At 36.1% G+C, this 14,171-nt stretch overlaps 1 protein-coding gene across 4 annotated transcripts in view; it reads left to right on the forward strand.

Annotated features, from left to right (window-relative positions):
• WDFY3 (WD repeat and FYVE domain containing 3) overlaps positions 1-14,171 on the forward strand; it is a 266,518-nt gene that overhangs the window by 120,239 nt on the left and 132,108 nt on the right. For all 4 annotated transcript variants that reach the window (XM_088021121.1, XM_088021123.1, XM_088021122.1 and 1 more), the window contains 4 exons: positions 2,570-2,731; positions 6,971-7,163; positions 8,851-9,037; positions 11,143-11,309. In XM_088021121.1, the coding sequence (XP_087877247.1) occupies positions 2,570-2,731; positions 6,971-7,163; positions 8,851-9,037; positions 11,143-11,309 (709 nt within the window). The remainder of the gene's footprint in view (positions 1-2,569; positions 2,732-6,970; positions 7,164-8,850; positions 9,038-11,142; positions 11,310-14,171) is intronic.

The following is a 14,171-nucleotide window of genomic DNA, read 5'->3' on the forward strand; positions in this document are numbered from 1 at the left end:
TCCCGCGCCGCTCCTCCCGGGGGAGGAAGGGGAGTCTCCCCGGCTCTGCCGCTTGTTGGGTCCCTGCTGGTGGAGCAGTGGCCCGACTGGGCCGCGGATCACAGTTTATGGCAACCCCGAGCTGAGAGCCCACGCCTCGGCTCCGTCTCTGCAGTTGGCTTCCCCGCTCCGATACCTGGTAGCTCTGGCGCACTCAGGCACCCCCGGTCTTTCTGTGACCCCAAGGGTCCTGAGACCACACTGTCCCGCGAGGGTTCCACCCCCCGCCCCCTTAGCCACTGGAGCGACGTCCTTCAGCGGAGCCGACTTCTAAAAGTTCCGATTTTGTGCTCCACGGCTCTATCACTTGCCAGAAGCGGCCGACGGAGGCCCCCTCCCCCGCCATCTATCCTCCCGAATATCACCTTGGATTCACTTCTCCGCACGTCCTACCTTCCAGAAAGTGGTCGCTTTTCTGTTCAAAGAGTTGTTGCTATTCTTTTCTTCGATCTCCTGTTGAGTTCATAGGTGTTCAGAATGGTTTGATTCCTATTCAGCTGAATTCCTGAGACCAGACGAAATCCAGGTCTCCTACTCCCCCGGTATCTTGCCCGAAAAAGAAACATTTTAAAAGAAAATTGAGTGTTGTGTATTTTGAGTTGGCTTTTTTGTTTGCCTGCCATTTCCTGTTGGTAGCGGTAAGGTACAGAGATGACTAAAACATGTCCTAAATCAACATGTAGATGACAGACATGGAGTAGATGAAGATAATATTATAAAATGCAGTCATGGGGTCTGTGTAGTGCTATGAAAATAGAAATGTGGAATGTGAGAGTTAAAATTTTGTAGGTGAGGGTGGGAGGGTAGATGAGGAATTGAAGCTTCTGACATGGGCAGACCTTGAAACTGAATGTCAGATATAGGGAGACAAAGGGAAACTAGAAATAATCTTAGTGGGAAGAGCAAAGGGTTTTTGAAATATTTAGAGGCAGGAAACGATGCTGGATGTGTAGAAAGGGACCAGATCATGCAAGGGATTGTTCTTTTGTTTGTTTGTTTGCAAAGGATTGTTCTTTAGGCTCTCTCCTCTTATCACCCTGCTACTGCATTAGTTCAGGCCCCAACTCTCATATGGTTTTCTGTATTAGTTTCCTAATTACCCTGGCTTTCTTGCTCTTCATATCTAATTTAGGTCTAGACTACCACCAGCTAATTTTCTGAACTCTGGTTCTGTTGCTCCTTTGTTTATAACACTTCAGTGGTTCTCCAGTGCCAGCAAAATAAAAGTCAAACCAGAGTGGGAGAGCATATGCGTACATAGGTTATCAGACATTCCCACTTGGGGACCATTGAACCAACTCTCTCCCCTGAGGCAGGTTATGTCAGTGATGAGCTTCCAATGCTTCATGTGGGAAGTCAGGATCATACAATAATAAGAGTCTGTCTTGTAGGGTTGATGGAGGATAATAGATAATTAAAATGCTTAGCCTTATGCCTGTTTTATACTTAACACTTAATAAAGATTAGACATTATTATTGTGGCTTTTCAGGAATTAACAGTTTTGGACTCAGGTTCCTGAAACATACCGCCTATGTGTTTTCCAGGTGATCTTTCCCCTCTTTAATTCCTGTCTTTCTCCATTCCACTCCTGGCAGTGTTGATCATTCCCTTCTAGATTAGCCTGTGTGTACTATCATTGCTACACTTAAGAGATTAAATCATAGTTGAACCTGCTTCTGCTAGTAGACTACAGTCTTCTGAAGGGCAGGGGTCGCTGCATGCCCCGTTCCTAGCACACTGCCAGACATACCCTACACATTCAAAAAATGCTTGATGAAAAAGCTAATAAACTAAATACAGATGATGCCAGCCTCTTGATCTCCAGTGTGGTAAAACTTTTTGTTCCAAACTGCACCATGAGAAAATTTGGCAATTATTATAGCATACTTCTTAAGAATAGTGAAAGATTCACCATAGAAGGTGGAATTTCTTCCTTTGGGAATTGTTGAAAATGATAGAGATTTTTTGTGTGTCAGTGCTGGCTATATCCCTCAAGTGTCCTTCCAGCCCCAAGAACGTATATTAAGAATAAAAGTGACAGTCAAGCAACTATTAACATGCATGTAATTTAGTGCTTAATATATCTCACATTTGTTATATAATGCTTATATTAACTCTAAGACCTACGTGGCATTATATCTGTTTTATAGGAGAAGAAAGTAAGGTCCAGCAGAATTAGTTTGCCCAATTTTATGGTTATGTTTCCTTTTTCTAAATCACAAAGCTTATGTTCTTTGAAACATGATGCCTCTTAATAAATAAATAGCAAACTTAATAAATAACAAACACATCTCAATCTTGGATTAAAGCAAACTTGTCCAAATGGAAAATGAGTATTTGTCACTGTGGAGTAATTTTTTAAAATTTTCAGGCATTTAAAAAGTTATTTTGACATATAATTTTCTGGCTTAAAATTTGTGACTTAATGATTTAACTTCTGGCTTAACGTTTGTGACCTTCCTTAGCTGTACCAATTACAATTATATCTGTCTATCTACCTGTTCACTTATTTATTGGTTTGTTTTCCAGAAAACCGTGGACTGCATGACAACGATGTCAGTGCCTTCCACCCTGGTTAAATGTTTGTATCTGTTTTTTGACCTTCCACATGTGCCTGAGGCCGTTGGAGGTGCACAGAATGAGCTACCTCTAGCAGAACGTCGTGGACTACTCCAGAAAGTTTTTGTACAGGTATGGAAGGTGCTGTTTGTCTGCCCATCAATACCAGTCTATTTAAAGTGAAAGAGGTGCACTCCTCAAAGAGATGTTCTGCCTATTCCATTTTCTGTAGTATTCTATGCTTTTTTTTTTTTTAAGATTTTATTTAAGAGCGAAAGAGAAAGAGCACACAAGCTGGAAGAGAGGCAGATGCAGAGAGAGAGGAGAAGCAGGGTTCCCGCTGAGCAGGGAGCCTGACACGGGGCTAGAATCCAGGACCCTGGGATCATGACCTGAGCCAAATACAGACGCTTAACTGACTGAGCCACCCAGGCACCCCTTCCGTGCTCTTTATTATTGACTTTATCTCATATAATTGTCACATTTCTTGAATCTGAACACTTATTTTAAGGAGTAATGGAGTGAGGCATTAACAAGTTTATTTTTCTGGACAGATTCAACTATTAAGGTTACCTTTGATAAAGCAATAACATCTCTAAAATGAAATAAGCAAGAAAAAACTTCTGTTGACCATCATATTAAATTTGGGGCAATATTTCTTAAAATACGAAGAAATTCTGTTTGTTGCTCTAAATACAGGAAATTCCTAGCCTATAAATATTTTACTTGTAAAAGGCAGTTTACTTTAGTGGCTTCTGCCACCTCCTCTGCTCCCTGCTTGTGAAGTCCTTCTTCACCACTGTTGCTGCTATCTTTTAATAGCATTAGCAGTTAACCAAGGTTTAAATAGATCTTTGTTAGTTAGCCTGGAAATACTGCCATCATTTTGATATCCTTCCTTGGGAGAACATTTTCAAAACAGAGTACACACATGTGGAATATGGTTTGTCCATGGGACTAATAGAGTATTAAAAAAACCACGTTTGACACAAAAGGACAGGTACTGCATCATTTTACTTATGTGACTCCAACGTGGTAAAATTCTTAGCAAGTAGAGTGGTGGTTCCCAGGAGCTGGAGGGTGGCGAACAAGGAGTTGTTGTTCAGTGGGTATAGAGTTTCAGTTTTGCAAGATGAAAATGTTCTAGAGATCTGTTGTACAGCAACGTGCATGTAATGAACACCACTCTATACTTAAAAATGATTAAGATGATAAATTTTGTGTTACATGTCTTCACCTCCATTAAAAAAAAAAAACAGAAACCACACCTGTTTAAATTCAGGTCTCTGGAATTACGTAACTTAAGATGCAGGTTTCTCACCTCTGAAATAAGGATAATGAAACCTACCTAAAGGATTTTTGTGAGGATTAAGTGGAGTAATATACAAGGCGATGGTTCTCTGTCCTGGGTGTGGTAGACATGACCTGAAAGTCCCTGTGACTGCTGCTCTTGCCACCACCAATGCCGCCATTGTCAGTAGCAAAGAGGACAGCGGATCTGCAGTGGATAAGGTGGAGGTGGGTACAGGTGACGATTGTACCTTGTAGTAATGGGGTCTTTGCTGCAGAGCTTTGTGGAGTTGTGAGCAATGAAGGGACAGGAGAGAGGGAGACTAAGGCAGTTTTAGAAAGGAAGAGACATGGGGCGCCTGGGTGGCTCAGTCGGTTAAGCATCTGCCTTCAGCTCAGGTGGTGATCCCAGGGTCCTGGGGTTGAGCTCCAGGTTGGGCTCCCTGCTCAGAGCAGAGCCTGCTTCTCCCTCTGCCTCTGCCTCTCCCCCCACTCATGCTGTCTTTCTCTCAAATAAATAAATAAAATCTTAAAAAAAAAAGAAAAGACAGGATTATCAATAAAGTACTAATTCAACAAATATTTGTTGAACACTGGATTTCTTAGATAACTTTTTGCTAGTGGTTAGGTAGCCTCCATTATCTCATACAATTTGGAAGACAACCCATGACTTTGGAGGTTTTCTTTTTCCACAAAATGATGATGAGAGCAAATGGCAGAAATAGGATTAGAATTTATGTTTATCTGAGTCCTGAATTAGATTGGATGAGAAAAGCAATGGGACTAAACAAAGGAGTAAATCCCATAGGAATTAAAGCTGCTTTAAGACATTGCTAATGAATGTGGTGGGTTATTCTTTGCTTTTTAGACTAGTAACCCTATTTCAATAAAGCTTTTCTAAAGAACTAATTAATACCTTAGGTAATAAATGGAAGCTGAATTTTATGTATTTAATGCTAAATAAGTATAGCAAAGATTTCTTCTGAAACTTAAAAAAATGTTTTCTCTATCTGAATGCAGTGGGTGTTTCCAAATGAATGTGGGATTCATTTCAGCATATTGGAACCATTGAATGTTAAGGCCAAAAGGAACTTCAAAGAGAATTTGAATGAAACTCCCCATTTAAAGTTACAGAAACTAATAGCTGAGGCTGTGATCCACAGCAGTTGCGTGGCAGGGATGGGGGCCTGGCTCTTCCCACCTCCTAATCCAGGGCTCCTTCAGCCTCACTTCCTCGTTTTAGTTTCTCCTTACAGGCTAGACACTGTGGTCACCATTTTGTCTAGAATGCCAGTGGAGACAGACTTACTAAATGTTTTCAGAACACATATTGTTTATGAAAGTTGAAATCCATATGTTTATGTTACGTGACAGATGGTTTCCTGGGACCTTAGCATTGGTACTGCTTCATGTAGGCATTCATTGTGTTGTTTTGTTTGTTGTTTTGTGGGATTTTTTGTTGTTGTGTTGATGTGGCCAGTTCTTTTTCTGCCACACTTGGCTAGACTTAATCAAGAGTCCCTATAAATGGAAGTGGTTAGTGTATGGGAGAAGAGGAATGAGCTATAGACTCTTTGGTTTTTTATTCTATAAAATGAAAGGATTACATGAGATTATTTCTGAGAATCCTTTTGCCTTTAAGAACTAGTTATTTTAAGAATCAGCAAATTTAGGGAATTAAATCCAGTTCATTTTTGAGAACAAAGATTTGATTTGGAAAAAAGTATTTTTGGGTTTGTTTTTATGTTACAAATTAGAGAAATGACATCCAATGAGAACCAGTGAAAGGTATAATTGATAATACACGTTTCCGAGGATAGATATTTTTGCTGCAGTTGACGATCTTTTTTTCAAATTATCTTTTTTGTTGCATTTGACACATATGGGAAAAGATAATACCTATTACATGTATTAAGTCAGTATCCAACAATTTCTCCAGGCATTTCTATGTGTGTCTTTGGGGAGGAATACCTGTATTTACCAATTTTGTAAATATCTTATTTCTCTGAATTCTTGGTCCTTTTTCTCCCCTCTTCCTCATATTTGGCAGCTATGAATTAGAAAGCTCTTCTATTTAAGTAAATTTTTGCATTGAAGGTAATAGGAAAAGTAAAACCTATCTTTCTCAGACAAAACATATTTTAAATACTTTTTTTATATTTAGCAGTTTCTCCACAGATAAATACTCAAATTTCATGAAGCACTTATCTTTCAAGAGAATAAAATTTACCTAAATTATACTTACTTTATTCATTATTACATATATTTTTAAATATTTAGAAAAGAATTTGAGCAAGGAGAAGAAAAGTTAACTTATTCCTGACGCTGAGTCAAGATTAGAAGAAAAAAATCCATCGAGGGCAGAAACCTTGGCTGAATTCTGCAAATAGTGGCTCTTAGTGCTTTGAGTACTTGTGTAATGTGTATTCTACAAATCATAGTTAAGGAATAAGTTCTCATTCCAAAGATTAAGAAGTTTTGAATCTTCTTCAAAAGCCAAGCCTTAGAAGATATTTGGCTACTAGGCTTAACTGAAAGATACTTCTGAATTAAGATGATTTTATTATTGTAATATCCCCTTCTACTTGTATAGAAATTGGAACAATTCAGAAACACTTTTCAAGACCTGTTTTTACTTTCTCACCTCCCTAAAACTGTCCTTTTTAGAGAAGAAAATTGCATCTCACCTATGACAATCTAAGAATTAAAGAACCAAATGAGAAAACCAAAATGTTGACCTTGAAAGTTATTCCATTTCAGAGTCAGTATGCAAAAATACCACAGAGAAGACAGGATAGTAAACAAAGTTGGGTTTTTTTCCCCTTTTGTTTTTTGTTTTTAAATAAGCTGATAAAAGTAGGTCTGGCTTACTGTCTTAACATAACACACTTCTAAATTATAGATGTTTTGTTTTTTTTAACGTTGCCTAAGTTAGAGCACCCATCATTGTGGCTTTAATGATATCACGTAATACTAACCCTGGACTTTCAGAGTTTTTAATAATCAGATCTAGTCCTCTTCTAGCTCCTCCCTTTACCCAACCATTCATTTATTTAAATACACATTTGTTTTGTTTTTTAGATCTTAGTGAAACTCTGCAGTTTTGTTTCTCCGGCGGAGGAGCTGGCTCAAAAAGATGATCTCCAGCTTTTATTCAGTGCAATAACCTCTTGGTGCCCTCCCTACAACCTGCCTTGGAGGAAGAGTGCTGGAGAAGTCCTTATGACCATATCCCGTCACGGTCTTAGTGTCAATGTAGTAAAGTATATTCATGGTGAATATTTCTTTATGTTCATTTTTGGTGCTCTAAGTTTCTTTCAGTTTTCTCTTCCTCATGTGACGGCAGTCTGCTTTTTATCTCTCAGTTCTTTAAAGATTCTATTTTAAATTAAAAATGATACTTGCCAGGAGAAAAAAAAAATTTTGTGAGACATTTCAAATGTAAGAAATTTTTATATGTTCCAAACAGTGGATATCTATAAGAGTTGAAGTAATTTCATTGTCATGTAAATGTTTAATAATAATTTAAGTTTGGTGTCGTAGCCTGTTCTTCCCTACTCCTCTACTGAAAAAATAAATTTTTTTGAGATACTATAGTTTAAAGCTTTTCTGAAGGTATTTCATAAGTAGATAGGTAAGTGTCCAATGGGCATAAATGAAATTAGGTGGATTCTTTATCATCACTGAGGAGAAATTGTGCATTCTGTTTAACTCCTGTGTAAGTGTCAGCTACCCTTTAAAATGTCTTAATAGGAGGCAGTGTAGTAGCTCATATAGTTTACTTCTCATATATTTTTTCCTGAAAATCTTACAAAATAATTTCTAGTACAGTTGTTTGTTTATTCACCTAACATCAGTCAGTCATTAAATGGTTCTTGCCTACATTCCCATGTTAAATCTTAGCTTTTGTTATGTGGCATTGGGTTTCTTTAGACAAATTTCGTTAAAGATAAGAGAGAGAAAACTTTTTTTTTTTTTGAGAGTTTACACTCTATTTTATTTCCTGGAACAACTAATAAATCACAGTGAGTTATGCTTCATTCAGAACCCCATTTCTATTCTTAAATTTGTTCATGATTCATGAGTCAGCCTGCTTTTGCTCGAACCATACTCTTCCATGCTTTTACTAAGTTATGAGTGTTCCGTGGAAAATTTGCTTTAACTAAAAGATCAGAAGGGGCTACAAGGACAAATGAGTTATATTCACACCCTAGTGCCTGCCCAGCTGTGTGAGGGCTTCTGTGACACACGTCCCATCCCCACAGCACCTCTCCACAAGGCTCAAAACCCTGGCTGTGCTGGGAAAGCTTCTGTAGGTGAGGAGTGTGTGACAGCCTGCTCGAAGGTCCAGGCTCAGCGTCTCTATGACTGGGAGGCTGGACTAGGCCTGCAGATGTGCCTGCAGGTGGCTGAGAGAAAATCTTTTTTGAAAATCCTTTAATCGCCAAAGTCAGTGAGAAGGTATAACTATGCTTTAAATGAGTAATATACAGTGCAAATGTAGTTTAAAAAATTTTCTTTCCTGAAGTATTTCTGTATCTCATTGGTCCATATTCACTCTAATTTGAGCTTTTAAACTAATGATTGGATTTTTCTTTTTAAACTTTGAAGATAAGTTTTCTTTTTCCCATCCTTTCACTATCCTAACATAAAAGATCAAAAATATCGTTTGGCAGCAAGCAATCATTTTGTTTAATGAAAAACATCCAAGTATGATATAAAAATTATAATAAATGTCAAATATTTTTCAACATTTCTTGTATAACCCTTTGTTTACTACTTAGAGGCAGAGCTTTTCCAGTGAATTTGAATCTTATATTTACTTGAGAATGTGTAACATTTATCTTACAGTATTTTATAGATGCATTAAAATTTAATGTTTCATTAAACACCAGTTTAAGAATAAAAATTTTTTAAGCAATTGACATAAATAATACATATTTATTTCTTAATTTTTGCAGAAAAAGAATGTTTATCTACATGTGTTCAGAATATGCAGCAATCAGATGACCTGTCTCCCCTAGAAATTGTTGAAATGTTTGCTGGGCTTTCTTGTTTCCTCAAAGATTCTAGTGATGTTTCCCAAACTCTTTTGGATGATTTTCGGATATGGCAAGGATATAATTTCCTTTGTGATCTCTTGCTTAGGTAAAACCCCACAATTTAAGAATATTTTAAATGTCTATTCAGTCTTTTTTGTCAATGGAAACAACGTGGTTTGGGGCTATGCAAAAAGAATTAATCACTTACTCAGTGTATACTTTATCCCTTTGGCTTTAATCATTTCTTTTTATTCCTGTCAACAGAGTATAAAAAGTGAGTTTAAGCTCACAAATGCAGGCTATAAACGTGGTGGAGTCCGTGGTTAGGTGTGGAAGTAAATCTGTTCTTCAGTAGCTGAGGGAGAAGAGCTTAGATGAACTAATTAACATCTTCCTAAAGTGTAAACTCGTGCTTAATTATATTTTTGGGATTTCCTACTATACCAGTGGTTTATTAATGTAGTTAATAACAAGAATAATTACGTAGATTGAATGAGACCTTACAAATGTATATATAAAACAAAATGTTTCACAAGCCCCCCTTTTCCATCCCAAATGTTTTCATGCGTATCCTGGGGAAATGGCTGGTTGCAAATTTATTAGGAAGAAACTACTCATGTCTCACTAGTTGTTCCTGGCCCATTACTTACTTTTAAATCATTTGATCTATTGTAAACCCCACTATTTTTAAACTCCTTATTTCTAACAGCAGTTTAACCTAGTTGCCACGACTACTAAGCAACTCCCCAGAATACAATTTTGCATATATAGCGTAGTTTACAAAGGAGGACATAAAAGTTGATGAAGTAAGCATTTCACACTACTAGGGGGGTGTTAAGTGGTGTAATCCTTTGAGAATGCAGGTTGATCAGATACAGTCAAGAGCCTCAAAAATGTTGATATGCTTTGACACAATAATTTCACTTATGGTTATTAATCCTAAAAATATAATCCTAAATGTAGACAAAATTTTATGTGTATTAGTGCTCCTATATTCTGATTTCTACTGGCTGTCCCACCTCCCTCTCCCCAAATCTGTGGTTGGCTCTCCATGACCATTGAAAGAATATCTATAAGGTTTTTATATTAAAAGGAGAAGCATTTGTGTTAACACTGGTAAATCAAAAAAACAGGTTATAAAATTCTGTATATGGTATAAAAATAACTATTATTAAGACCAAACTTTTTACAATAAAAAAGGCAAGTTTATAAACCATATCAGAATATTAAAAAGTGTCTTAGTTGTGAGGTTAAACATACTTTTTTTCTACTTTAGTGCATTCTTCAGCTTTATTTTAATGAGAATAATTAGTTCTATTAGGGAGGAAGCCCCAATAAATCTTACTCTTCAAAAGAGATAGTTTTGCACCCCATTTTGTGTTCTCAGTAAAGCCACAGTCAAAAGATAATTCCATAATGACTCCAAATGTTTCTTTTAAAGAAATATTGTTTTAAAAAATTGTTAGACTCTTCAGAACTTTATTTAAATGTATTCTAATGAGAGTATCTGAATTAATTAATGAGATACAGATAAAGACTTAGAACTTTTTCCAAGAAATTCATTTTTAAAAATTGTTAACAGAAAATGTCTTCAGAAAGAAATGGTTAATAAAGTTTTTAGTTGTGAATGGTGAAACTTTATAATCTTAGAGTTTTAGGGAACTTAAGAGACATTTAATGTGGGGCTCCTGGGTGGCTCAGTCGTTAAGCATCTGCCTTCGGCTCAGGTCATGATCCCAGGATCCTGGGATCGAGCCCCGCATCAGGGTCCCTGCTCAGCAGGAAGCCTGCCTCTCCCTCTCCCATTCCCCTTGCTTGTGTTCCTGCTCTCGCTGTCTCTTTCTCTGTCAAATAAATAAATTTTTAAAAAATCTTTAAAAAAAAGACATTTAATGTAATTCTTTTATAGATACTTTCTACCAAAGATTAGTGATCTACCTAAAATAACATTGTTAAATGCAAAATCAGCACTTATATATAAGGTCTTAGCCTATTATAATTTTCTTTCATTATGGTGTAATGTCTTATAATAAAATTTGTAGATTTAAAAAAAATAGTATGTTTTTATATAAGGAAAAATTGTACAAAGAAACTTCTTGGAGTACTTTATACATTTACTTACTGCATATACAAATTGAAAATTTCTTTCTGTATTAAATTTGAGAGTACAACAAAAGAGAAAATATATTTACTAAACCATACTCTTCCTAGATTGGAACAAGCAAAAGAAGCAGAATCCAAAGATGCCTTGAAAGATCTGGTTAATCTGATAACTTCCCTAACAACATATGGTGTCAGTGAACTAAAACCAGCTGGTATTACCACAGGGGCACCCTTTTTATTGCCTGGGTTTGCAGTACCTCAGCCTGCAGGCAAAGGTGAGTCTTTTTTTTTTTTTTTTTTCCTATTCTGAGCCCCTCAAAGAAGTAGAGACAATCAGTTTGACTTGACTGCTCTTTGTTACATGTATAAAGGTAATAGACTGTTTTTCATTAGAATTTATGCTTTATTGATGGTACAAATTCTTGAGTGACAGCCTTACCAGTTCACATACTTGAAAATAATATATATTATGAAAACATTATAACATCAGCCAATGAAATTTACATTTTTGTATTTTATCTTAACATTCAAACAGCGTAATGATCTAAACATATCCTTTTTGAATGTTGGGACACTAATGCATTTCCAGTTTATGTGGTTGGAACTTGATTCACACACTGATCACCTTGTTATCTCTAAGATATAAATAGAAAGCATGGGGCGCAAAGGCTTATATTTTAAAACTAAGCAAATATAGGTACAAAGACTTTTTTTCTTGTTTTGTGTGAGAGAGAGGCAGAAGGGGAGAGAGAGAATCTTAAGCAAGCTCCACACCCAGCATGGAGCCTGATGAGAGGCTGGTTCTCACAACCCAAGATTATGACCTGAGCCGAAATTGGATGCTTAACCAACTGAGCCACCCAGGCGCCCCACAAAGACGTTATACTGTTTCTTTCAGATCGGGGAGTAAATTTTATAGTTCGAATTTCCTAACTTTGACTCCTCATCTAGTGATCTTTTACTAAGAAAACTTGTTTAGTTAATAACATTTTGTTACATAAGAGTGCAAGCTAGTTTTACTGTTTAATTTTTTTAGCTGCATAATAACTGTTCTAAAAGAATCTGAGCCTGCAGGCCTCTCATAGTTTCTTGACTATGATTGTCACTTAATAAATATTTGATGCAGTATGATATTTGCATGTAAAATTTAACTAGCCAGAAAATATCAACATGTCTGGTTATTTAAATTTCACAGTATGTTATCTGTGTATTTTATGACATAGAAGTCAGCAGTTATAAATTTATTTCTTCGGTGAGAATAAATGGATTTACTAGAAAATCCTAAATTTAATTTACTGGAGAAAATTATATTGAAAAGTCATGACTTAGATTGGAGTTGTCAGATGTCCTACAGTAAATTGTACTCTCAATGTGTAGGTTATCTAGAACTTAGTAAGTAGAAATCCAGGCATTTCTTACTGAGAAGTTCAAGGTTTTACTTTATTAAATATTAAGAAAAAAATAGGACTCTCAAAAAAACTTCCAATATGTAGACTGTAGCTTGAGTATTCCACAATTAACTGTTTCTTTGAGTTAATTTAAAAAAAGCTCATACCATACTTCCTATTTTAAATTTTATTGTTTTATTTGGTTAATCATGATACTGGCATAATAGTTAGTTACAATAGCATAATTTTGTAATGAGAGAATTAATGTAGCAAAATTGACCCTCCTCATAGGTCTTCCTCATATCGTCTCATCTGTATCAGAGATAATAAATATATAACCTAGCGTGTCCGGAGGTTCCTGGGACAATCCAGTGATGTGATGTCTACGAAAGTGAGGTTAATTAGAAAGGACAGTGCCCTAAGAGTCAGAATTTGGGTGACATGAGTCATTGAACCTTTCTAAATATCACTTTCTTCTTCAGAAAAATTGATGGTAGTAGTCTATAAAATGCATGGATCAAGCTAGATCATTTTGAGTTTCATCAGTAAGTCAAAAAAAATACCTATTTCCCATGGCCTGCTTTGTAGGGTTATTGTGCAGACTAAAGGAGACAGCTCTGTTTCACATAAAGAGAATATGGAATCTTTTTTTTTTTTTTTTTCTGGCCAGCATCATTTGAGTGTATTGAAATCTCTCCATTTTAACTGTCGAATCTGATGAGTTTCCATAAATATATATGCTTGTGTAATCACCACTATAATCATGATAGGGAATATTCCCATCCTTCTAAAAATTTACTTGTTTCCCCTTGTGTTCAATCCCCGCTCCCTGCCCCACTTGCCCTGGCAACCATTGATCCGCTTTAGTTTCACCCTTCCTAGAATTTAATAAACTGGAATCCTACAGTATATAGTTTTTTTGTGATTTACCCATGTTATTGCATGTATCTGAAGTTTCTTCCTTTTTTGGATAGTATTTCCTTAAATGGATTTCCTGCACTGTTTACCTTTTCACCAGTTGATGGTATTTATTTAACTGTCACGAATAAAGCTACTATGAATATTTATATGAAACAAGTCTTTGTGGGGACATACATTTTCATTTCTTTGGGGTAAATACCAAGCAGTAGAATTGCTGGCTCCTATGTATATTTAACTTTATGAGAAACTGCCTAACTGTTTTCTAAAGTAGCTGTCCCATTTGCAGTCATGTCAGCAGCAGTGTGAGAAAGTTTGCATCCTCAGCAACACTTGGTGGTGTTAGTCTTTTTAATTGTAGATAATCTAGTGAGTGTGTGGTAGTATCTAGCTGTGGTTTTACTTTGCATTTTTTGAAATAATTTCAAGCATCTTTTATTGTGTTTATCTGCTATCTGTATCTCTCTACTTTGGTTCAGAACTCTGTGCCCAGTGTTTGATAGGATTGTTCTTTTTGTTGGGATTTTAAGAGTTCTTTAGATATTCTGGATAAATCTTTTATAAAATACATATGTTTTGTAAGTATGTTCTCCTGGTCTTAACTTGCCTTTTCTTCTTAGTAGCATCTTTAGAAGAAAGGAAACTTTTAATTTTGTTGAAGTCCAACTTATTTTAAAAATATTTTGCAGATTTTTTACTTCATATTGAAAAAATCTTATTTAACCAAATTCACTAAGAATTGTGTTTTCTTCTAGGAGTTTCATATTTTGATACTTCTGTTAGGTTCTGTGATACCTTTTAAGTTAATTTTTGTATATGGTAGGAAATAAG

Source organism: Eumetopias jubatus, unplaced genomic scaffold, assembly GCF_037043125.1.
Source record: "Eumetopias jubatus isolate StellerSeaLion01/CBP00866 unplaced genomic scaffold, mEumJub1_p1.0 scaffold_2, whole genome shotgun sequence".
Lineage (NCBI taxonomy): Eukaryota > Metazoa > Chordata > Mammalia > Carnivora > Otariidae > Eumetopias > Eumetopias jubatus.